The 25,348-nt window shown below is 55.1% G+C and overlaps 1 protein-coding gene across 1 annotated transcript; it reads right to left on the bottom strand.

Annotated features, from left to right (window-relative positions):
* Positions 1-1,509: 1,509 nt before the first annotated feature.
* DNAJC3 (DnaJ heat shock protein family (Hsp40) member C3) lies at positions 1,510-25,348 on the bottom strand. The gene is made up of 12 exons (XM_078623597.1): positions 25,181-25,348; positions 19,825-19,932; positions 17,142-17,266; positions 16,494-16,568; positions 14,617-14,760; positions 9,709-9,890; positions 8,916-9,035; positions 7,162-7,267; positions 5,666-5,789; positions 4,988-5,120; positions 3,111-3,259; positions 1,510-1,738 (listed from the first exon to the last, which is right to left on the bottom strand). The coding sequence occupies exons 1-12, from the start codon at positions 25,260-25,262 to the stop codon at positions 1,560-1,562; spliced, it is 1,527 nt and encodes a 508-aa protein (XP_078479723.1). The 5' UTR covers positions 25,263-25,348; the 3' UTR covers positions 1,510-1,559.

The following is a 25,348-nucleotide window of genomic DNA, read 5'->3' as shown; positions in this document are numbered from 1 at the left end:
CACGCACGCACACACACACGCACGCACACACACACGCACACACACACGCACGTAGGCGCCGGGGAACTCATTTGAGGCGGAGTCGACCTAGGGGAGGCCCAGGACCGCGAGTGGGACGCTGGCCGATGCCGGGGTACTGCCACCGCACTACCGATGGCGGTAGCCCGGCAAATTTAAGTGACGGTGACGTTACCACGGCACACCCGTGCCAGGCCAGGTGCACGTTGAGGCCACGTGAAGTGGTGTGTTTGTGGTGTGTGTGTTGTGTGGTGTGTGTGTGTTTGTGGTGTGGTGTGTGTGTGTTTGTGGTGTGGTGTGTGTGTGTTTGTGGTGTGGTGTGGTGTGTGTGTGTTTGTGGTGTGGTGTGTGTGTGTTTGTGGTGTGGTGTGGTGTGTGTGTGTTTGTGGTGTGGTGTGGTGTGTTTTGTGTGGTGTGTGTGTGGTGTGTGTTGTGTGGTGTGTGTGGTGTGGTGTGTGTGGTGTGTGTGGTGTGGTGTGTGTGGTGTGTGTGGTGTGTGTGGTGTGTGTGGTGTGGTGTGTGTGGTGTGGTGTGTGTGGTGTGTGTGGTGTGGTGTGTGTGGTGTGTGTGGTGTGGTGTGTGTGGTGTGTGTGGGGTGTGTGTGGTGTGGTGTGTGTGTGTGGTGTGTGTGTGTGGTGTGTGTGTGGTGTGTGTGTGGTGTGTGTGTGGTGTGTGTTGTGTGTGTTGTGTGTGGTGTGTGTGGTGTGTGTGGTGTGTGTGGTGTGTGTGTGGTGTGTGTGTGTGTGGTGTGTGTGTGTGGTGTGTGTGGTGTGTGTGGTGTGTGTGGTGTGTGTGGTGTGTGTGGTGTGGTGTGTGTGGTGTGTGTGTGTGGTGTGTGTGTGTGGTGTGGTGTGTGTGTGGTGTGGTGTGTGTGTGGTGTGGTGTGTGTGTGTGTGGCGTGTGTGTGTGTGTGGCGTGTGTGGGGCGTGTGTGTGTGGGTGGGTGATGTGTGTGTGTGGTGTGTGTGTGTGTGTGGCGTGTGTGTGGCGTGTGTGTGTGTGGGGCGTGTGTGTGTGGGTGGGTGTGGTGTGTGTGTGGTGTGTGTGGTGTGGTGTGTGTGCGGTGTGTGCGGTGTGTGCGGTGTGTGTGATGGTGTGCGTGGTGGTGTGCGTGTGTGGTGTGTGTGTGTGTGGTGTGTGCGGTGTGTGTGCGTGCGCGGTGTGTGTGCGTGTGCGGTGTGTGTGCGGTGCTGTGTGTGGTGATGGTGTATGAGTGGTGTACGAGTGGTGTGTGTGTGTGGTGTGTGTGTGCGGTGTGTGCGTGGTGAGTGATGGTGAGTGATGGTGATGGTGGTGATGGTGGTGATGGTGGGTGGGTAAATCAGTGAAAGAATAACGTGGAAAAGTCGGAGAGATGGAGAGAGAGAGAGAGAGGAGGGGGGGGGGATGCGGGTGGAGGGGACGTCGAGGGCTGACAACATCTGGACCGGATTCGCCGAGCGTCAATCGGAGCGGATGACCGCATGGTGGCGGTGGTGGTGGCGGCGTGGGGGGGTACGGTTTGATCGTAAGGGGGGCCCCCCCCCCCCCCAGACGCTGTCCTCAGTTGAAGTGGAACTTGAATTGGGGTCCCCCAGAACCGAAGGGGTTGAAGCCCCCCGGGAAAGGGTGCCAGCCACCGCCCCCCCCGCCTCCCCCTCTCTGCCAGGGGTTGCCACCCCCGCCCTGTTGACTCTCGGGGTCCAGGGGGTCCTCTCCAGAGTCGAACTTGCTCCGCTTCTCTGTGGGGCGGAGAGCGAGAGAGAGGGGAGACGCGGAGGTAGGAGCGTTAGCGAGGGTGGGTCGTGGTGGGTGGGTGTGGGGGGGTGGTGGGTGATGGTGTGTGGGTGGGTGTGGGGTGGTGGTGGGTGGGTGGGGGTGTGTGGGGTGGGTGATGGCGTGTGGGTAGGTGGCGTGTGGGTGATGGTGTGTGGGGTGGGTGATGGTGTGTGGGTGGGTGATGGTGTGTGGGTGATGGTGTGTGGGTGGGTGATGGTGTGTGGGTGGGTGATGGTGTGTGGGTGGGTGATGGTGTGTGGGTGGGTGATGGTGTGTGGGTGGGTGATGGTGTGTGGGTGGGTGATGGCGTGTGGGTAGGTGGCGTGTGGGTGATGGTGTGTGGGGTGGGTGATGGTGTGTGGGTGGGTGATGGTGTGTGGGTGGGTGATGGTGTTTGGGTGGGTGATGGTGTGTGGGTGGGTGATGGTGTGTGGGTGGGTGTGGGGTGGTGGTGGGTGGGTGGGGGTGTGTGGGGTGGGTGATGGTGTGTGGGTGGGTGATGGTGTGTGGGGTGGGTGATGGTGTGTGGGTGGGTCATGGTGTGTGGGTGGGTGATGGTGTGTGGGTGGGTCATGGTGTGTGGGTGGGTGATGGTGTGTGGGTGGGTGATGGAGGGTGATGGTGGGTGATGGGGTGTGGGTGATGATGTGTGGGGGGTTGGGTGATGGTGTGTGGGGGGGGTGGGTGATGGTGGGTGGGTGATGGTGGGTGGCTGAGTGATGGTGTGTGGGTGATGGTGGGTGATGGGGTGTGGGTAATGGCGTGTGGGTGATGGGGTGTGGGTGGGTGATGGTGGGTGATGGTGTGTGGGGGGGTGATGGCGTGTTGGTGATGATGGGTGGGCGAGTGAGAGAGCGAGTGGGCGAGCGAGCGAGTGAGCGGGGGTAAGCGAGCGAATGAGTGAGAAGGCGAGCGAACGAGTGAGTGAGTGAGCGAGCGGGCGAGCGAGCGGGTAAGCGAGCGAATGAGTGAGGGCGAGCAGGCGAGTGAGTGAGTGAGCGAGCGGGCGAGCGAGCGAGTGAGTGAGCGAGCGGGTGAGCGAACGAGTGAGCCCGAGTGGGCGAGTGACCGAGCGAGCAGGCGAGTGAGTGAGCGAGCGGGCGAGTGAGCGAGCGAGTGAGCCAGCGGGCGAGCGAGCGGGCGAGCGGGCGAGCGGGCGAGCGAGCGAGCGGGGCGAGCGAGCGGGTGAGCGAACGAGTGAGCCCGAGTGGGTGAGTGACCGAGCGAGCAGGCGAGTGAGTGAGCGAGCGGGCGAGTGAGCGAGCGAGTGAGCGGGCGAGCGGGCGAGTGAGCGAGCGGGGCGAGCGAGCGGGCGGGCGAGCAGGCGAGGTGTACCGGGGTCTGTGAGGACCTCCTTGGCCGCCGCGATGTCTATAAAGTGCTTCTCGGCCTTCTTTTTCTCGGACTCCGCCTGGAAGTTGTCCGGGTGCCACTGCTGCGCCAGCTTGCGGTACGCCTTCACAATCTCCTGCTTCTTGGCAGACCTTCACACGGCACGGGGGGGGGGCACGGGGGGGGGGCACAGGGGGGGGGGCACGGGGGGGGGGCACGGGGGGGGAGACACACACATGGCAGGGTTGCCGAGATGATGATGATGACTACCTCGCCTGGTGTGCAGGAGGTCGTGGGTTCGATCCCGACCCTGACGATGCCTGCTGCTGCTGTATATTTGGAGTCTGCGTCTCTCTCTCATCATCATCATCACGGTGGCTAGGAGATGATGACTACCTCGCCTGGTGTGCAGGAGGTCGTGGGTTCGATCCCGACCCTGACGATGCCTGCTGCTGCTGTATATTTGGAGTCTGCGTCTCTCTCTCATCATCATCATCACGGTGGCTAGGAGATGTTGACTACCTCGCTTGGTATACAGGAATTCGTGGGTTCGATCGTGACCCTGACAACGCCTGCTGCTGCTGCTGTATATTTGCAGTCTGCGTCTCTCTCTCTCTCATCATCATCACGGTGGCTAGGAGATGTTGACTACCTCGCCTGGTGTGCAGGAGGTCGTGGGTTTCGATCACGACCCTGACGACGCCGTACGTAGCCAGCCGTGCAGTGTGTGTGTTGAACTTCTTCACACCGTACGTAGTGCTACGCGCGTCTGCGTGTTCAACTTCTTTCACACCGTACGTAGTGCTACGTGTGTGTGTGTTGAACTTCTTTCACACCGTACGTAGTGCTACGTGTGCGTGTTCAACTTCTTTCACACCGTACGTAGTGCTACGTGTGTGTGTGTTCAACTTCTTTCACACCGTACGTAGTGCTACATGTGTGTGTGTTCAACTTCTTTCACACCGTACGTAGTGCTGCGTGTGTGTTCAACTTCTTTTACACCGTACCTAGTGCTACATGTGTGTGTTCAACTTCTTTCACACCGTACGTAGTGCTACGTGTGTGTGCGTGTTGAACTTCTTTCACACCGTACGTAGTGCTACGCGCGTCTGCGTGTTCAACTTCTTTCACACCGTACGTAGTGCTACGCGCGTCTGCGTGTTCAACTTCTTTCACACCGTACGTAGTGCTACGCGCGTGTGCGTGTTCAACTTCTTTCACACCGTACGTAGTGCTACGCGCGTCTGCGTGTTCAACTTCTTTCACACCGTACGTAGTGCTACGCGCGTCTGCGTGTTCAACTTCTTTCACACCGTACGTAGTGCTACGCGCGTCTGCGTGTTCAACTTCTTTCACACCGTACGTAGTGCTACGCGCGTCTGCGTGTTCAACTTCTTTCACACCGTACGTAGTGCTACGCGCGTCTGCGTGTTCAACTTCTTTCACACCGTACCTAGTGCTACGCGCGTCTGCGTGTTCAACTTCTTTCACACCGTACGTAGTGCTACGCGCGTGTACGTGTTCAACTTCTTTCACGCCGTACGTAGTGCTACGTGTGTGTGCGTGTTGAACTTCTTTCACACCGTACGTAGTGCTACGCGCGTCTGCGTGTTCAACTTCTTTCACACCGTACGTAGTGCTACGCGCGTCTGCGTGTTCAACTTCTTTCACACCGTACGTAGTGCTACGCGCGTCTGCGTGTTCAACTTCTTTCACACCGTACGTAGTGCTACGCGCGTCTGCGTGTTCAACTTCTTTCACACCGTACGTAGTGCTACGCGCGTCTGCGTGTTCAACTTCTTTCACACCGTACGTAGCCACCCCCCGCGCTAGCGTCACGAGTGGTGGGCTGGGTGACGGTGGCGGTGTGGTGCACCGACCTCTTGACCCCGAGGATCTTGTAGTAGTCCCGGCGCTGGGACTGCTTCAGCAGCTTCTGGGCCTTGTCCAGGCCCTCGCGCACGCCGGGGGCTGCCTCATCAACCCCCCTCGCTCGCTCGTAGTCAGACACCGCTGGGGGGGGGGGGGTATAGGGGGGGTAGGGGGGGTGGGGGATAGGGGGTGGGGGGGTGGGTAGGGGGGGGATGAGGTATGGGGAGGGGGTAGGGGGGTGGGGGGTGAGGGATGGAGGATAGGGGGTAGGGGGTGGGAGGGATGAGGGATGGGGGGGTAGGGGGGGGGATAGGGGGGGGGTGGGGTGGGGGATGGGGGGGTGAGGGATAGGGGGGGTGGGGGGTGAGGGATGGGGGGGGGGTTGAGGGGGTGGGGGTGAGGGATGGGGGGGTGGGGGGGTAGGGGGTGGGGGGTGAGGGATAGGGGGGGTGGGAGGTGAGGGCCAATCAACTTCAAGGACAGTGCACATCATTATCACCATCATCAGAGTTGTTTCTTTTTGTTAGCATTTTCACTGCTCGCCTTGTGGTTATTGCAAACATGATGCCTTGCACAGAGGTTTTTGCACCAGTTGAAAGGCTAAAAACCTATCACTAGTACGTTCGTCATCGTCAGGTGTTCAAGGCGTCACGCGAGCGAGCGAGCGCGTCCCACACCCCCCCTACCTTCCTGGTACTCCTCGTTCGCGATGTGAGCCTCCGCGCGGTCTCGCAGCGCGCCGACGTTGTCGGGATCGCGGTCGAGCACCAGGCTGCACGCTCGCACCGCATCCGTCGTCCGCCCCTCGCTCTGCGGGGGGTGGTGGTGGTGGTGAGGGGGGGGGAGGGCACGCGGAGGCGGGAGAGGCGATGAGTGTGGGAGAGCTGTGGTGACGGGGGTGGAGGGGCGGGTGACAGTACCACTGTGGCTAGGAGATGTTGACTACCTCGCCTGGTGCGCAGGAGGTCGTGGGTTCGATCACGACCCTGATGATGCTTGCTGCTGCTGCTGTAGATTTGGAGTTTGCGTGTCTCTCTCATCATCATCATGGTGGCTAGGAGATGTTAACTACCTCGCTTGGTGTGCAGGAGGTCGTGGGTTCGATCACGACCCTGATGATGCTTGCTGCTGCTGCTGTAGATTTGGAGTCTGCGTCTCTCTCATCATCATCATCACGGTGGCCAGGAGATGTTGACTACCTCGCTTGGTGTGCAGGAGGTCGTGGGTTCGATCACGACCCTGACGACGCCTGCTGCCGCTGCTGTATATTTGGAGTTTGCGTGTCTCTCTCATCATCATCACGTCGGCTAGGAGATGTTGACTACCTCGCCTGGTGTGCAGGAGGTCGTGGGTTCGATCCGGCCAGGTACGGGTACGGGTAAGGAATCAAAACCCGTTTTGCGACCTCTGGTTGGTGGGTGAGTAAGTGGGTGCGTGGGTGGGTGAGTGGGTGGGTGAGTGGGTGAATTCGTGAGTGGGTGAGTGGGTGGGTGAGTGGGTGAGTGGCTGAATTGGTGGGTGGGTGGGTGAGTGGGTGAGTGGGTGAATTCGTGAGTGGGTGAGTGGGTGGGTGAGTGGGTGAGTGGCTGAATTGGTGGGTGGGTGAGTGAGTGGGAGAGTTTGCGACCCTGGTGCGGCCGGGTACGGGTACGGGTAAGGAATCAAAACCCTCTTCTTGGTTCTTTCGGTAAAGTCACGTAGAAGGGAAGTAATAAAATAATAAAAATAAAACATAATAAAATACGTTTTTTTTATTATTAATATAATAATATTATATTATTCTATTATTTTATTATTCTATTATATTATCAAACTTTATTTTATTATTTTATTATATTACGTTATTATACTATGTCATTATATTATTAAGTTGTATTTTTATTATTTTATTACTTCCCTTCTACGTGACTTTACCGAAAGAACCAAGAAGATGAATCCCTGCAGTCACGACAGCTTTAAATCGAGATCTAATAATATTATATTATTGTAATATTTTATTTTATTATTTTATTATATTACGTTATTATACTATGTCATTATATTATTAAGTTGTATTTTTATTATTTTATTACTTCCCTTCTACGTGACTTTACCGAAAGAACCAAGAAGATGAATCCCTGCAGTCACGAAAGAAGCTTTACATCGGAATCAAAACCCGTCTGCGACCTCTGGCCTCCGCTACCTTAGAGAGGCAGTGGCAGATGCGCTCATCGGCGCGCTCAGCGTACACGGCCACCGTAGCCTCAGTCTTCTTGACCGCCTCCAACTTGACCACCGCCTCATCGTACCTGCGGCACACGGAGGGCACCACCAACACCATCAGCACCGTCAACAACAACACCATCAACAACAACACCATCAACAACAACACCACCATCAACAACAACATCAACAACATCAACAACAACATCAACATCAACAACAACACCATCAACAACACCATCAACAACAACACTACCAGTACCACCACCATCAACACCAGCACCAGCACCACCACCACCGTCACCAGCACCACCGTCACCAGCACCACCGTCACCAGCACCACCGTCACCAGCACCACCGTCACCAGCACCACCGTCACCAGCACCACCGCCACCAGCACCACCGCCACCAGCACCACCGCCACCAGCACCACCGCCACCAGCACCACCGCCACCAGCACCACCGCCACCAGCACCACCGTCACCAGCACCACCGTCACCAGCACCACCGTCACCAGCACCACCGTCACCAGCACCACCGTCACCAGCACCACCGTCACCAGCACCACCGTCACCAGCACCACCGTCACCAGCACCACCGTCACCAGCACCACCGTCACCAGCACCACCGTCACCAGCACCACCGTCACCAGCACCACCGTCACCAGCACCACCGTCACCAGCACCACCGTCACCAGCACCACCGTCACCAGCACCACCGTCACCAGCACCACCGTCACCAGCACCACCGTCACCAGCACCACCGTCACCAGCACCACCGTCACCAGCACCACCGTCACCAGCACCACCGTCACCAGCACCACCGTCACCAGCACTACCACCGCCACCACCAGCACCATCAACAACACGACCATCACCATCAGCACCACCGTCACCACCACCACCGTCACCGTCACCACCACCGTCACCACCACCGTCACCACCGCCGCGGTTGCAGGCCTCAAAACACACCGTGGAGTTGGCGAGTGCTGTGTGTGTGGGGGGGGGGGGGGGAGTGGCGCTTGCCAAGGCCGGCGCTTGCAAGCTAAAGGGGTGCGGGAGGGCAACGCCAATGTGGACGACGACGACGACGACGACGACGATGATGATGTAAAAGCAGCATCACGGCTCCCAGTGGCGACCGAATGTCGGGAGGAGGAGAGCGCGCTCCAGACGGCCACGTGCGCGCCATTGCTGTGGCAGGCTGTGGCAGGCTGTGGCAAGCATGTGGAAGTCTCTGACAGGCTGTGGCAGGCTGTGGCAGGCTGTGGCAGGCCGTGGCAGGCTAGGGCTGGCTACAGCAGTCTATGGCAAGGCCGTGGCAGGCTGTGGCAAGCATGTGGAAGTCTCTGACAGGCTGTGGCAGGCTATGGCAGGCTGTGGCAAGCATGTGGAAGTGTCTATCAGGCCGTGGCAGGCTGTGGCAGGCCGTGGCAGGCTAGGGCTGGCTACAGTAGTCTACGGCAGGCTACGGCAGTCTATGGCGAGGCTGTGGCAGGCTACGGCAGGCTGTGGCAGGCTACGGCAGGCTATGGCAGGCCGTGGCAGGCTACGGCAGGCTGTGGCGAGGCTGTGGCAGGCTACGGCAGGCTATGACAGGCTACGGCAGTCTACGGCAGGCTATGACAGGCTACAGCAGGCTATGACAGTCTACGGCAGGCTATGACAGGCTGTGGCAGGCCGTGGCGGTCACCACCGGGCCGTGGCGTGGCGGGGGACGCGCCGTGTGGCCCACCTGGATTCGGCGATGAGGCTCTCGGCCGCCTCGAGCTGCCGGCTGAGCTTCTTGACGTGGCGGTAGTGCACCAGGCACGCCGCGTGCTCCGGGTCCAGCTTCAAGCACTCGCGGATCTCCCTGCGGGGTCACGCGGGGGTCACGGTTAGGAGGAGGAGTGGGGGGGTGGGGGGGTAGGGGGGGCGAGTGAGCGAGTGAGCGACTGAGTGAGTGAGCAAGCGAGCGACTGAGTGAGTGAGCGAGTGAGCGAGCGAGCGAGCGACTGAGCAAGTGAGTGACTGACTGAGCGAGTGAGCGACTGAGCAAGTGAGTGAGTGACTGAGCGAGTGAGCGACTGAGCAAGTGAGTGAGTGACTGAGCGACTGAGCGAGTGAGTGACTGAGCGAGTGAGTGACTGAGTGATGAGACTGAGCGAGTGAGCGAGTGACTGAGCGAGCGAGTGAATGAGCGAGTGAGTGACTGAGCGAGCGAGCGACTGACTGAGCGAGTGAGCGAGCGAGCGACTGAGTGAGCGAGTGAGCGAGCGACTGAGTGAGCGAGTGAGCGAGCGAGCGAGCGACTGACTGAGCGAGCGAGCGACTGAACGAGTGAGCGAGCGACTGAGCGAGCGAGCGAGCAACTGAGTGAGCGAGTGAGCGAGCGACTGACTGAGCGAGCGACTGAGTGAGCGAGGCGAGCGACTGAGTGAGCGAGTGAGCGAGCGAGCGAGCGACTGAGTGAGTGAGCGAGCGAGCGACTGAGTGAGCGAGCGAGCGAGCGACTGAGCGAGCGAGCGACTGAGCGAGCGACTCACGTGAGCGAGTCGTCCTGCTCGCCCAGGCTGTAGTGCAGGCGGCTGATGCGCAGGTGAGCGGCCGTGTTGTCGTTTCGCAGTTTCGTGGTCGGCTTCAGGTCCTGGATCGCTTTGCCCAGGTTCCCCATCTGCTCGTGGCAATCGGCGCGCAGCTCCCGCACGTCCGAGTCCCAGGGGCAGGACTACGCACAAAGACAAAGGTCCCCCGTGTAGCCTTAACGGACTGCAGGGGCGAGTGCTGTTAGCGAGCACCTTTAAGGCCGGCACGGCACACGAGGGGGGCGGGTGGCCAGCACCACCACGCCCGGCCGCCTTTGTCTCCCCAGTGGCGATGTTTACCACACATCGCACCAGGTGACTCGTTTGAGGCCGAGTCGACCTAGGGGAGGCCCAGGACCAGTTCGGATAATCGTCACCGGTGGTGTTGGCCGTGAGCGGGAATCGAACTCGGGTCACAGAGGGTTTCGTAGCGCAGCGTAGTGCTAACCACTACACCCACCGCTCCCCACACAGACACACACACGCAAGCACACACACACACACAAGGACACACGCACACACACACAAGGACACACGCACACACACATAAGGACACACGCACACACACATAAGGACACACGCACACACACATAAGGACACACGCACACACACATAAGGACACACGCACACACACATAAGGACACACGCACACACGGATACACACACGGACGGACACGCACACGGACACACACGCACGCACACACACACGCGCACACGGACACACACGCACGCACACACACACGCGCGCACACACGCACGCAGTCAAGTTCACTCAGGTTTATTTTAACGAGGAGAGAAGGCGAGAGAGGAGGAAGAGTCTAATTTGCAAGAGTGAGTGAGTGAGTGGGTGTGTGAGTGAGTGTGTGAGTGAGTGGGTGGGTGAGTGTGTGAGTGAGTGGGTGAGTGGGTGAGTGAGTGAGTGAGTGAGTGGGTGGGTGGGTGTGTGAGTGAGTGAGTGGGTGAGTGGGTGAGTGAGTGGGTGAGTGAGTGAGTGGGTGGGTGGGTGTGTGAGTGAGTGAGTGGGTGAGTGGGTGAGTGAGTGTGTGAGTGAGTGGGTGGGTGAGTGAGTGAGTGAGTGGGTGAGTGGGTGAGGTGAGTGAGTGGAATGGGTGAGTGGGTGGGTGAGTGAGTGAGTGAGTGGGTGAGTGGGTGGGTGTGTGAGTGAGTGGGTGAGTGAGTGAGTGGGTGAGTGGGTGGGTGAGTGAGTGGGTGAGTGAGTGGGTGAGTGGGTGAGTGGGTGAGTGAGTGAGTGTTGTGGGTGAGTGGGTGGGTGTGTGAGTCAGTGAGTGGGTGAGTGGGTGAGTGAGTGAGTGAGTGGGTGAGTGGGGTGGGTGGGTGAGTGAGTGGGTGAGTGAGTGAGTGAGTGGGTGAGTGGGTGGGTGGGTGTGTGAGTCAGTGAGTGGGTGAGTGGGTGAGTGGGTGAGTGGGTGGGTGGGTGTGTGAGTGGGTGAGTGTGTGAGTGAGTGGGTGGGTGAGTGTGTGAGTGAGTGGGTGGGTGAGTGTGTGAGTGAGTGGGTGAGTGTGTGAGTGAGTGAGTGAGTGAGTGGGTGGGTGGGTGTGTGAGTGAGTGAGTGGGTGTGTGAGTGAGTGGGTGAGTGGGTGAGTGAGTGAGTGGGTGGGTGAGTGAGTGAGTGGGGTGAGTGGGTGAGTGGGTGAGTGGGTGAGTGGGTGAGTGGGTGGGTGAGTGAGTGGGTGGGTGGGTGTGTGAGTCAGTGAGTGGGTGAGTGGGTGAGTGAGTGAGTGTTGTGGGTGAGTGGGTGGGTGTGTGAGTCAGTGAGTGGGGTGAGTGGGTGAGTGAGTGAGTGGGTGAGTGGGTGGGTGGGTGTGTGAGTGAGTGGGTGAGTGAGTGAGTGAGTGGGTGTGTGAGTCAGTGAGTGGGTGAGTGGGTGAGTGAGTGAGTGGGTGAGTGGGTGAGTCAGTGGGTGAGTGGGTGAGTGGGGTGGGGTGTGTGAGTGAGTGGGTGAGTGGGTGAGTGAGTGGGTGGGTGGGTGTGTGAGTGAGTGGGTGAGTGGGTGAGTGAGTGAGTGGGTGGGTGGGTGTGTGAGTCAGTGAGTGGGTGAGTGAGTGAGTGGGTGAGTGGGTGTGTGAGTCAGTGAGTGGGTGAGTGAGTGAGTGGGTGAGTGGGTGAGTGAGTGAGTGAGTGAGTGGGTGAGTGGGTGGGTGAGTGAGTGAGTGGGTGAGTGAGTGAGTGGGTGGGTGGGTGTGTGAGTGAGTGAGTGGGTTGGTGGGTGTGTGAGTCAGTGAGTGGGTGAGTGGGTGAGTGAGTGAGTGGGGTGAGTGGGTGGGTGTGTGAGTGAGTGGGTGAGTGAGTGAGTGGGTGAGTGGGTGTGTGAGTGAGTGAGTGGGTGAATGGGTGAGTGGGTGAGTGAGTGAGTGAGTGGGTGAGTGGGTGGGTGGGTGTGTGAGTGGGTGAGTGGGTGAGTGGGTGGGTGTGTGAGTGAGTGAGTGGGTGAATGGGTGAGTGGGTGAGTGAGTGAGTGGGTGAGTGGGTGGGTGTGTGAGTGAGTGGGTGAGTGGGTGAGTGGGTGAGTGAGTGGGTGAGTGGGTGGGTGGGTGTGTGAGTGAGTGAGTGGATGAGTGGGTGAGTGAGTGAGTGAGTGGGGTGGGTGAGTCAGTGAGTGGGTGAGTGGGTGAGTGAGTGAGTGAGTGGGTGAGTGGGTGGGTGTGTGAGTGAGTGAGTGGGTGAGTGGGTGAGTGAGTGAGTGGGTGAGTGGGTGGGTGGGTGGGTGTGTGAGTCAGTGAGTGGGTGAGTGGGTGGGTGGCTGTGTGAGTGGGTGAGTCAGTGAGTGGGTGAGTCAGTGAGTGGGTGTGTAGGTGAGCGAGTGAGTGGGGTGAACGAGTGAGCTCAGATGTTGTTGACCGGGACAAGACAATAGACAGCCGGTCAGAGGCTACACGGGGGACCTTTGCCTTTGGCTGTGTGCGCGTGGGCTCGCGTTGCATCAGCCGCAGGTGCTAGCAGGAGATCTTGATGGACGTGAGCGGGTGAGCGGCTGAGTGACTGAGCGAGTGAGTGACTGAGCGAGTGAGTGACTGAGCGAGTGAGCGGCTGAGCGAGCGAGCGACTGAGCAAGCGAGTGACTGAGCGACTGAGCGAGTGACTGAGCGAGTGAGTGACTGAGCGAGTGAGTGACTGAGCGAGTGAGTGACTGAGCGAGTGAGTGACTGAGCGGCTGAGTGACTGAGCGAGTGAGTGACTGAGCGAGTGAGTGACTGAGCGAGCGAGTGACTGAGCGGCTGAGTGACTGAGCGAGTGAGTGACTGAGCGAGTGAGTGACTGAGTGAGTGAGCGAGCTGAGCGAGCGAGCGACTGAGCAAGCGAGTGACTGAGCGAGTGAGTGACTGAGCGAGTGAGTGACTGAGCGAGTGACTGAGCGACTGAGCGAGTGACTGAGCAAGCGAGTGACTGAGCGAGTGACTGAGCGAGCGACTGAGCGAGTGACTGAGCGAGTGAGTGACTGAGCGAGTGAGTGACTGAGCGAGTGAGCGGCTGAGTGAGTGAGCGACTGAGCGAGCGAGCGACTGAGCAAGCGAGTGACTGAGCGACTGAGCGAGTGACTGAGCGAGTGAGTGACTGAGCGAGTGAGTGACTGAGCGAGTGAGTGACTGAGCGAGTGACTGAGCGACTGAGCGAGTGACTGAGCAAGCGAGTGACTGAGCGACTGAGCGAGCGACTAAGCGAGTGACTGAGCGAGCGAGCGACTGAGCGAGTGTCTGAGCGAGTGAGTGACTGAGCGAGTGAGTGACTGAGTGAGTGAGCGGCTGAGTGAGTGAGCGACTGAGCGAGCGAGCGACTGAGCAAGCGAGTGACTGAGCGACTGAGCGAGTGACTGAGCGAGTGAGTGACTGAGCGAGTGAGTGACTGAGCGAGCGACTGAGCGACTGAGCGGAGTGACTGAGCAAGCGAGTGACTGAGCGACTGAGCGAGCGACTGAGCGAGTGACTGAGCGAGGGAGTGACTGAGCGAGCGAGTGACTGAGCGACTGAGCGAGCGACTGAGCGAGCGACTGAGCGAGTGACTGAGTGAGCGCGTGGGCTCGAGTTGCGTCAGCCGCAGGTGCTAGCAGGAGATCTTGTTGGACGTGAGCGAGCGAGCGAGCGACTGAGCGAGCGACTGAGCGAGTGACTGAGTGAGCGCGTGGGCTCGAGTTGCGTCAGCCGCAGGTGCTAGCAGGAGATCTTGATGGACGTGAGCGCGTGCCGCAAAAGGGGGAAGTTTACGGCTAAAATACAACTCGACGGGGGGGGGGGGGGGGGGGTAAAAATAGATTTTAATTCCTACATTTGCTTGTGTCAAGGATTTTGGTCAATGATAATTATTATTGAACTTGAAGGTCGCTTTTTTTGTGTGTTTGTGCGTCTGTCCGTCCCGCCCCTTTACAGTACCGAACAGCGACGACAACGAAACGCACCACACGTGGCAGTCGCCCCGGGCCGCCACAAAACTGCGGGCACCGCGACGAGGTCACCGCCGTGCGACGATGACGTCATTGTCCTCGTCACCGCCGTGCGACGATGACGACGTCATTGTCATCACCGCCGTGCGACGCAGCAACAGCAGCGGCAGCAACAGCTACAGCAGCAGCAGCAGCAGCTACAGCTACAGCAGCTACAGCAGCTACAGCTACAGCAGCTACAGCTACAGCAGCAGCAGCTACAGCAGCTACAGCTACAGCAGCTACAGCTACAGCAGCTACAGCAGCTACAGCTACAGCAGCAGCTACAGCAGCAGCTACAGCTACAGCAGCTACAGCTACATCTACGGCTACAGCAGCTACAGCAGCTACAGCAGCTACAGCAGCTACAGCAGCTACAGCAGCAGCTACAGCTACAGCAGCAGCTACAGCTACAGCAGCAGGAGCTACCCACATCAACAATCTTGTCGAGGAAGGCGACTGCCCCCTGGTGGTCTCCCCACTGGTGCAGCGAGCGAGCCTCCTCCCACAAGCGCTGCAGCTCCAGCGCTCGCGACTTCTGCACCGACGCCTCCTCGTCTCCTGGGTGGCTGGCCAGCTGGTGGGGGTGGTGGGGGGGTGGTGGGGGGGGTGGTGGGGGGGGGGGGGTGGTGGGGGGGGGGGGGTGGTGGGGGTGGGGGGGTGGTGGGGGTGGGGGGGAGAAGCGCACACACGCGCTGGCGCACGCGCTCTGGCACGGGGACGCTGATACACGCTGAGACACACTGACACACACGCTGGCACACACGCTGACACACACGCTGGCACACACGCTGGCACACACGCTGGCACACACGCTGGCACACACGCTGACACACACGCTAACACACACACTGACACACACGCTGGCACACACGCTGACACACGCTGACACACGCTGGCACACACGCTGGCACACACGCTGGCACACACGCTGACACACACGCTGACACACACGCTGGCACACACACTGGCACACACGCTGGCACACACGCTGACACACACGCTGACACACACGCTGGCACACACGCTGACACACACGCTGGCACACACACTGACACACACGCTGGCACACACGCTGACACACACGCTGACACACACGCTGACACACACGCTGGCACACACGCTGACACACACGCTGGCACACACGCTGGCACACACGCTGACACACACGCTGACACACACGCTGGCACACACGCTGGCACACACGCTGACACACACGCTGACACACACGCTGGCACACACGCTGACACACACGCTGGCACACACACTGACACACACACTGACACACACGCTGGCACACACGCTGACACACACGCTGGCACACACACTGACACACACGCTGACACACACGCTGACACACACGCTAACACACACACTGACACACACGCTGACACACACGCTGACACACACGCTGGCACACACGCTGGCACACACACTGACACACACGCTGACACACACGCTGGCACACACGCTGGCACACACACTGACACACACGCTAACACACACACTGACACACACGCTGGCACACACGCTGGCACACACGCTGACACACACGCTGACACACACGCTGACACACACGCTGGCACACACGCTGACACACACGCTGGCACACACACTGACACACACACTGACACACACGCTGGCACACACGCTGACACACACGCTGGCACACACACTGACACACACGCTGACACACACGCTGACACACACGCTAACACACACACCGACACACACGCCGACACACACGCTGACACACACGCTGGCACACACGCTGGCACACACACTGACACACACGCTGACACACACGCTGGCACACACGCTGGCACACACACTGACACACACGCTGACACACACGCTGGCACACACGCTGGCACACAGAGGCACACTCTGGCGCGGAGATGCGCGTGCGTTGCCGGTGCCGGGCACTGACGCGCTTTTGACCCCCCCACCGACAAACTGCCATCCACAGAACGCGCACAGAACCTCCGCCCGTCTGCCAAGCCGCCCCTCAAACCCGTCCACCCGTCGACCCTTCGACCCTTCGACCCGTCGACCCTTCGACCCGTTGACCCTTCGACCCTTCGACCCGTCGACCCTTCGACCCTTCGACCCGTCGACCCTTCGACCCTTCGACCCGTCGACCCTTCGACCCTTCGACCCGTCGACCCTTCGACCCTTCGACCCTTCGACCCTTCGACCCTTCCACCCGTCGACCCTTCGACCCGTCGTCGTTGACCCAGGGCGGGGGGCGGGGGGGGGTGAGGGACACGCGCCGTGAGCCGTGTGGGGGTGGGGAGGGTGGCTACTCACCACGGCGAGGAAGTCCTGCAGCGCCTCCTGGAATTTGCCCTGCTTCAGGAAGACGTTGCCTCTCTGCAGCTGCGCCTGAGGGGACCCCCACGACGTGGAGACGGATGATGAGAAGCAGCAGCAGTGGAGGAGCAGGCAGAAGCAGAACACGAAAATAGCGGATGTTGTTGTTGTGGGTGTGTGTGTGTGTGCGTCCGTACACTTGGGCACGTGCGCACGTGTGCACGTGTGTGTGTGTGTGGACACGTGCGTGCGTGTGTACGTGCACGTGCGTGCGTACACGTGGACACGTGCGTGTGTGTGTGCGTGTACACGTGCGTACACGTGCGTGTACGTGTGTGCGTACACGTGGACACGTGCGTGTGTGCGTGCGTACACGTGTGTGTGTGTGTGTATGTACACGTGTACATGTGTGTGTGCATGCGTGTGCGTGCGTGTACGCGTGTACACGTGCGTGTGCGTGTACACGTGTACACTGGGTGTGTGTGCGTGTGCGTGCGTACACGTGGACGCGTGTATGTGCGTGCGTACACGTGCGTGCGTACACGTGCGTACGCGTGGACGCGTGTGTGTGCGTGCGTACACGTGCGTGCACGCGGACACGTGCGTGCGTACACGTGCGTGCGTACACGTGCGTGCAAGTCTCACGGCCGTGAAGTCTGGCTTGAGCTCGATGACGCGGGAGAGGTCCGGCAGGGCGGCTCTCGACCGCCCCATGGCCAGATAGACGGTCGCCCGCTTGTAGTAGGTCAGGTAGCTGCCCGGGTCGCCCTCTGATGACGACGACGATGATGACGACAACACAACAACAGCCAGTCAGCAAGGGGTAGTGGCACGTCCTCCTGTACCACGTCACTCCATCTCTTCTCTAGCACGTGCCGTGCCAATTTAGCCCCCTCGATCCGGCCGAACAGCAGGTGCCACGGGTCGACTGACTGAGATGACCGAGACGACTGGCTGATGCACCACCTGTGCCCCCCACTGTGCCAACTCGCTGTGCTTTAGCCACCCGGCGCTCCGCTCGTTGTTGTGAGCGTCGCTCCTCCCCCCTCTGTTGTTGTTGGAGGGCGACTGCCTCCAACTGCCCAGTAGCGTCCTTCACGAGCCTCCTCCACAGAGGCCGATCTTGACACCGCTGGTACCAGTCATCGGCAAGTCCACTCAGCTCCACGTCCTCCTGTACCACACCACTCCATCTCTTCTCTAGCCCGTGCCGCGCCCGTTTAGCCCCCTCGATCCGGCCGAACAAAAGCTGTTTAGGCATGCGGTGGCTGGGCATGCGGGCTACATGACCCAGCCAACGCAGCCTTGCCTGCCGGAGGAGCTCACCGATGGGACTTTGTCCAGATCTTTCAGGGATTTGTGAGCTCCTCACACAATCCAGCCTGGCTAAACCCAGGATGGATCGTAAACAGGCCAGCCTAAATGTTTCTAACCGGCGAAGATGTTCCATTAGGGGGGTCCACGTTTCGCATGCGTAGAGAAGGGAGGGAATGACTGTGGCCGAGAAGACCTGAAGCTTCGTGCGGAGCGACAGACCAGGGAGCTTCCACACTTAGCGTTATGCAACAGAGCTGGAGACGTTTCGCCGGTAATGACAACAACATCCACACAATCAACAACCACATGAACAACCGCAAAAACCACAACAACCAAAACAACCACCACCAGAACAACCACAACAACCACAAGAACAACCACAACAACCACCACCAGAGCAACCACAACAACCACAACCACAACATGTTTGCATGTTCACTGCAAGCACTCCGTGTTGCGGTTGACGCAGTAAATGGCTTGCTTGCACAAAGGTTTAATCTACTCTTTGGTTCTTTCGGTAAAGTCACGTATCAAGATAAAATAATAAATTAAATTAAATACTAGCATACGACGTTTCGATCGCAACACAAGCAATCGTCATCAGGCTTAAATGAAATAGAAACACAAATCTAGTACACTTAGAAATGTAATGTAATACAACAGAGAGTCGGATAACATAACAGTCAACACCCTACCTGGTTCATTACGTTCTTTCTAAGAATGCTCTCACCAACCACAACGACAGACGACAACAACAACGACAACAACAACAGACATAAACCACAACGACAACAACGACACAGACAACAACACCAACATCAACAAACAACAACAACAACATCAACGACGCAGACAACAACAACGACAGACAACAACGACGCAGACAACAACGACACGGACAACAACACCAACATCAACAACGACACGGACAACAACAACAACATCAACAACGACACGGACAACAACAACAACGACACGGACAACAACACCAACATCAACAAACAACAACAACAACAACATCAACATCAACGACGCAGACAACAACAACGACAGACAACAACGACACGGACAACAACCCCAACATCCACAAACAACAAAAACATTAACAAACAACAACATCAACATCAACAACAACACCAACATCAACAAAACAACGACACGGACAACAACACCAACATCCACAAACAACAACAACAACAACGACACAGACAACAACAACAACAACACCAACGACGCAGACAGCAACAACACCAACACCAACAAAACAACGACACGGACAACAACACCAACATCAACAAACAACAACAACAACATCAACAACAACAACAACGACAGACAACAACAACAACGACACAGAAAACAACAACACCAACGACGCAGACAGCAACAACACCAACACCAACAAAACAACGACACGGACAACAACACCAACATCAACAAACAACAACAACAAACAACAACAACAACAACGACAGACAACAACAACAACGACACAGAAAACAACAACACCAACGACGCAGACAGCAACAACACCAACAAAACAACGACACGGACAACAACACCAACATCAACAAACAACAACAACAACAACAACAACGACAGACAACAACAACAACGACACAGAAAACAACAACACCAACGACGCAGACAGCAACAACACCAACACCAACAAAACAACGACACGGACAACAACACCAACATCAACAAACAACAACAACGACACGGACAACAATGACGCAGACAACAACAACAACAACGACACGGACAACAACACCAACATCAACAAACAACAACAACAAACATCAACAACAACAACACCAACATCAACAAACAACAACAACGACACGGACAACAATGACGCAGACAACAACAACAACAACGACACGGACAACAACACCAACATCAACAAACAACAACATCAACAAACAACAAACAACACCAACAAACACCAACAACAACAACAACAACGGTGTCCGTGTGCGCGAGCGAGCGAGCGAGTGACGTTGCTGACCGACTGCGGCGTGGTAGTGCGACAGGGCGTCAGCGAGCTGCCCTGCCGCCAGCAACTTCTTGCCCATCTCCAGGTGCTTGTCCACCTCCGTGTTGGCACCGCACGCACCTGCACAGGTGACACGGTGCGAAGTTGAACATAAACACGCACAGCAAGGTTGGACTACGCACGGTGCGAAATAAAGTTCGATTGAAAGCTTTCGTGACTGCGGGGGATTCATCTTGTTGGTTCGTTCGGTAAAGTAGTTGCGTGGAAGGGAAATAATAGAATAATAAAAATACAACATAATATAATAAAATAATATAATAAAATGAAAGAATATGGAAGCGTTATATAATAAAATAATAAAATAAAATAATATTATACTATATTTAAATAATAAAATAATAGTATAATATTCTATAATAATAAAATAAAATAATATTATATTATTAGATTTTGATTTAAAGCTTTCGTGACTGCAGGGATTCATCTTCTTGGTTCTTTCGGTAAAGTCACGTAGAAGTGAAATAATAAAATACAAATTTTATTGTATTAAGTTGTATTAGTATTTGATGCTTTTTATTTTCATTATTTTATTATTTCCCTTCTACGTGACTTTACCGAAAGAACCAAGAAGTTGTGAAATAAGTTCAAAACACACACGCGCACAGCGCGGTTGGCTACGTACGGCGCGAAAAAAGTTCAACACACACAGACACACACACACAGAGACACACACACACAGAGACACAGACACACACACCCACAGACACACACACACACACAGAGACCCACACAGACACAGAGACACACAGACACAGAGACCCACACAGACACAGAGACACACAGACACAGAGACACACAGACACAGAGACACACAGACACAGAGACACACAGACACAGAGACACACACAGACACAGAGACACACACAGACACAGAGACACACACAGACACAGAGACACACACAGACACACACACAGACACAGAGACCCACACAGACACACACAGACACAGAGACACACACACAGACACAGAGACACACACACAGACACACACACAAACAAAGAGAGAGACACACACACACAGACAGACACACACACAGAGAAAGATATACGAACGGGACGCTGCGGGGCTAATGACATCACTGCAAGTGTCAAGCGAGTGGGTGTAAGGACACGTCACGTTTAATAGAAGACGATGACGATGATGACGACGACAAACACTTTGACAAACAAAACACCGCGTCTCTTAATTAATTTGGACCGTCTCCAGCACGTCCGTTACTAACTCCACTCACCTATTCATTACACACACACACACCAGTTTCATACGTTAATTTTGGAGCTTTCGTGACTGCAGGAATTATTCTGAAGATAAAATAATAAATTAAATAATGGCATACTACGACGTTTCGATCGCAACACAAGCAATCGTCATCAGGCATAAAAGAAATAGCAACAAAAATCTAACCGTCTATAGTTTTCTAGGAAGAGTTTTGTCCCAATTTCTTCCATGCCTGATGATGATGACGATCGCTTGTGTTGCAATCGAAACGTCGTAATATGCCATTATTTAATGTATTATTTTATCTTCAGACGTGACTTAACCGAAAGAACCAAAGAATCGTTTCTTGCGCCCCCCCGTGGTGCTGTTGATCCTGCATCATGCATGGGCATAATGGGACTTTGAAACCCCTCCGCCCACCTCCTACGCATTGCCCATTGGTATGCTAAATTCCTCTTCATATGCACATTCTTTTGTTAAGGCGCTCCTCCTCGCTACACCTATATAAGCTGCTAGCTTGATAATGTTCTCATTCTTCGCCTGAGGACGGCTGCTTGCGTTGTGGCCGAAACGTCGTGAGAATTGTTTTATTATGTTTTATTTTTATTATTTTATTACTTCCCTTCTACGTGACTTTACCGAAAGAACCAAGAAGTTGAGTTACATACGTGTTGACCCCCCCCCCCACCCCCTGATCAGTGCCCGACCTAATGACAGATAAATTCAGACCGCATTGGTCACCCCGTGCCCCTTACATCATCTCAACGTTCATCCAGCAAAGTCACATCATGACACGGGAGAGAAGCACACAAACAAATTGACATTCGAGGCTTTTTTTTGACCCGTATTGAAACGGTTGTACGGCTCTGTGGGTCTGAAAACTCAATTTCCCAGGACAAGAATACGGGGTAAACCGTATGGGTTGACAGGTGTAGTGTATAGTGTAGTGTAGAGTATGGTAATGTAGTAGTGTACACTATAGTGTAGTGTATAGTGTAGTGTAGAGTATGGTAGTGTAGTAGTGTATAGTGTAGTAGTGTATAGTGTAGTAGTGTATAGTGTAGTGTATAGTGTAGTGTATAGCAGAGGTGTGGACTCGAGTCATGTGACTTGGACTCGAGTCAGACTCGAGTCATGAATTTGATGACTTGCGACTCGACTTGCATAACAATGACTTTGTCCCACCTATGAGATGTGGACTCGAGTCATGTGACTTGGACTCGAGTCAGACTCGAGTCATGAATTTGATGACTTGCGACTCGACTTGGACTTGCATAACAATGACTTTGTCCCACCTCTGGTGTATAGTATAGTGTATAGTATAGTGTATAGTGTCGTGTAGAGTATGGTAGTGTAGTAGTGTATAGTATAGTGTAGTGTATAGTGTAGTGTAGAGTATGGTAGTGTAGTAGTGTATAGTGTTGTAGTGTATAGTGTAGTGTGTAGTGTAGTGTATAGTGTTGTAGTGTATAGTGTAGTGTGTAGTATAGTGTAGTGTATAGTGTAGTGCATAGTGTAGTGTATGGTAGTGTATAGTGTAGTGTATAGTGTAGTGTATAGTGTAGTGTATAGTGTAGTGTATGGTAGTGTATCGTAGTGTAGTGTATAGTGTAGTGTATAGTGTAGTGTATAGTGTAGTGTAGAGTATGGTAGTGTAGTAGTGTATAGTGTAGTGTATAGTGTAGTGTAGAGTATGGTAGTGTAGTAGTGTATAGTGTTGTAGTGTATAGTGTAGTGTATAGTGTAGTGTATAGTGTAGTGTATAGTGTAGTGCATAGTGTAGTGTATGGTAGTGTAGTAGTGTATAGTGTAGTGTATAGTGTATAGTGTAGTGTATAGTGTAGTGTATAGTAGTGTAGTGTATAGCAGAGGTGTGGACTCGAGTCATGTGACTTGGACTCGAGTCAGACTCGAGTCATGAATTTGATGACTTGCGACTCGACTTGGACTTGCATAACAATGACTTTGTCCCACCTCTGGTGTATAGTGTAGTGTATAGTGTAGTGTATATTGTAGTGTAGAGTATGGTAGTGTAGTAGTGTATAGTGTTGTAGTGTATAGTAGTGTAGTGTATAGTGTAGTAGTGTATAGTAGTGTAGTGTAGTAGTGTATAATAGTGTAGTGTGTAGTGTAGTAGTGTATAGTAGTGTAATGTATAGTGTAGTAGTGTATAGTAGTGTAGTGTGTAGTGTAGTAGTGTATAGTAGTGTAGTGTAGTAGTGCATAGTAGTGTATAGTAGTGTAGTGTGTAGTAGTGTATAGTAGTGTATAGTAGTGTAGTGTATAGTAGTGTAGTATAGTACACACTGACACACTGACACAAACACACTGACACGTACAGACACACACACAGACACACTGACACACACACTGACAAACACACTGACACGCGCACAAACACACTGACACGCGCACAAACACACTGACACGCACACAAACACACTGGCACGCGTACAAACACACTGGCACGCGTACAAACACACTGACACACACACATACACACTGACACACACACAAACACACTGATACACACACAAACACACTGATACACACACACAAACACACTGACACACGCACACAAACACACTGACACACGCACACAAACACACTGACACACACACAAACACACTGACACACAAACACACTGACACACGCACACAAACACACTGACACACGCACAAACACACTGACACACACACAGACACACTGACACACACACTGACAAACACACTGACACTCTGACACGCACACAAACACTGACACGCGCAAACACACTGGCACGCGTACAAACACACTGGCACGCGTACAAACACACTGACACACACACAAACACACTGACACACACGCACAGAAACACACTGACACACGCACAGAAACACACTGACACACGCACACAAACACACTGACACACGCACACAAACACACTGACACACGCACACAAACACACTGACACACGCACACAAACACACTGACACACGCACACAAACACACTGACACACGCACACAAACACACTGACACACGCACACAAACACACTGACACACGCACACAAACACACTGACACACACACACAAACACACACAAACACACTGACACACACACTGACACACACACACAAACACACTGACACACTCTGACACAAACACACTGACACACTCTGACACAAACACACTGGCACACTCTGACACAAACACACTGACACACTCTGACACAAACACACTGGCACACTCTGACACACACACTGACACACTCTGACACAAACACACTGGCACACTCTGACACAAACACACTGACACACTCTGACACACACACTGACACACGTACAAACACACACTGACACACATACAAACACACACTGACACACGTACAAACACACTGACACACACACAAACACACTGACACACACACAAACACACTGACACACACACAAACACACTGACACACACACAAACACACTGACACACACACAAACACACTGACACACACACAAACACACTGACACACACACAAACACACTGACACACTGACACAAACACACTGACACAAAAACACTGACACACACTCTGACACACACAAACACACTGACACACACAAACACACTGACACACTCTGACACACACTCACACACTGACACACACACTGACACACACTTAATGACAAGACCGCTGAAGGGACAGCAAGTGTTGTCAACAATGCCGGTATAACGAGGGGGGAGGGGGGTAAACGTGGCTTTACAAACACCACGACCGCCCGGCCGTCTTTGTATCCCCAGTAACGACAGTCCTCTCTCTCTCTCTCGCCGTCTCTCCTCACACACACGCCACACAACCTCTACAGACACGGCTACAACGCTGAGGCCGAGTACACCTCACGGAAGCCTCAATAAACCGCAGCGGTGACTTAACAAAACAAAACAGAGAAAAAAAAACAACCCGCAATTTAGCGTGAGGCCTAGCCCGCCTAGGCTTTTCCCGTCTTTCCTAGAAGCCCCAAGCCGGCCGAGCTCGGGGGGGGGGCGGGTGGCGGCAAAAACGGCCCACACCCCCCCCAGCGGCTCGTATCGTCGGGGGAAAAAGTTTGCCGTCGTTACCGTCATACTGCAGGTCGAAGAGAACCAACAGCAGGGGGAAGGACGACACAGCCTTGTTGACCCACGACACAGGAGTGATCATCTCAGTGTTGTCGCTGCTGCTGCTGTTGCTGCCGTATGGATCTCGCTTCGCATTATCGCGCCCAGTGAAGTTAAAGCGAACGTGAT

This window comes from Lampetra planeri, unplaced genomic scaffold, assembly GCF_965212315.1.
Source record: "Lampetra planeri unplaced genomic scaffold, kcLamPlan1.2.h2 scaffold_336, whole genome shotgun sequence".
Classification (NCBI taxonomy): domain Eukaryota; kingdom Metazoa; phylum Chordata; class Hyperoartia; order Petromyzontiformes; family Petromyzontidae; genus Lampetra; species Lampetra planeri.
This window is presented reverse-complemented; position numbering and strand designations above follow the sequence as displayed.

Coding starts and splice junctions, on each gene's coding strand:
- DNAJC3 (XM_078623597.1), bottom strand. CDS start 25,262: ATGATCACTCCTGTGTCGTGGGTCAACAAGGCTGTGTCGTCCTTCCCC. Junction 19,933..25,180: donor CTTCGACCTGCAGTATGACG/GTAACGACGGCA, acceptor TCACCTGTGCAG/GTGCGTGCGGTGCCAACACG. Junction 9,891..14,616: donor TCCTCGACAAGATTGTTGAT/GTGGGTAGCTCC, acceptor CTTTGTGCGTAG/TCCTGCCCCTGGGACTCGGA.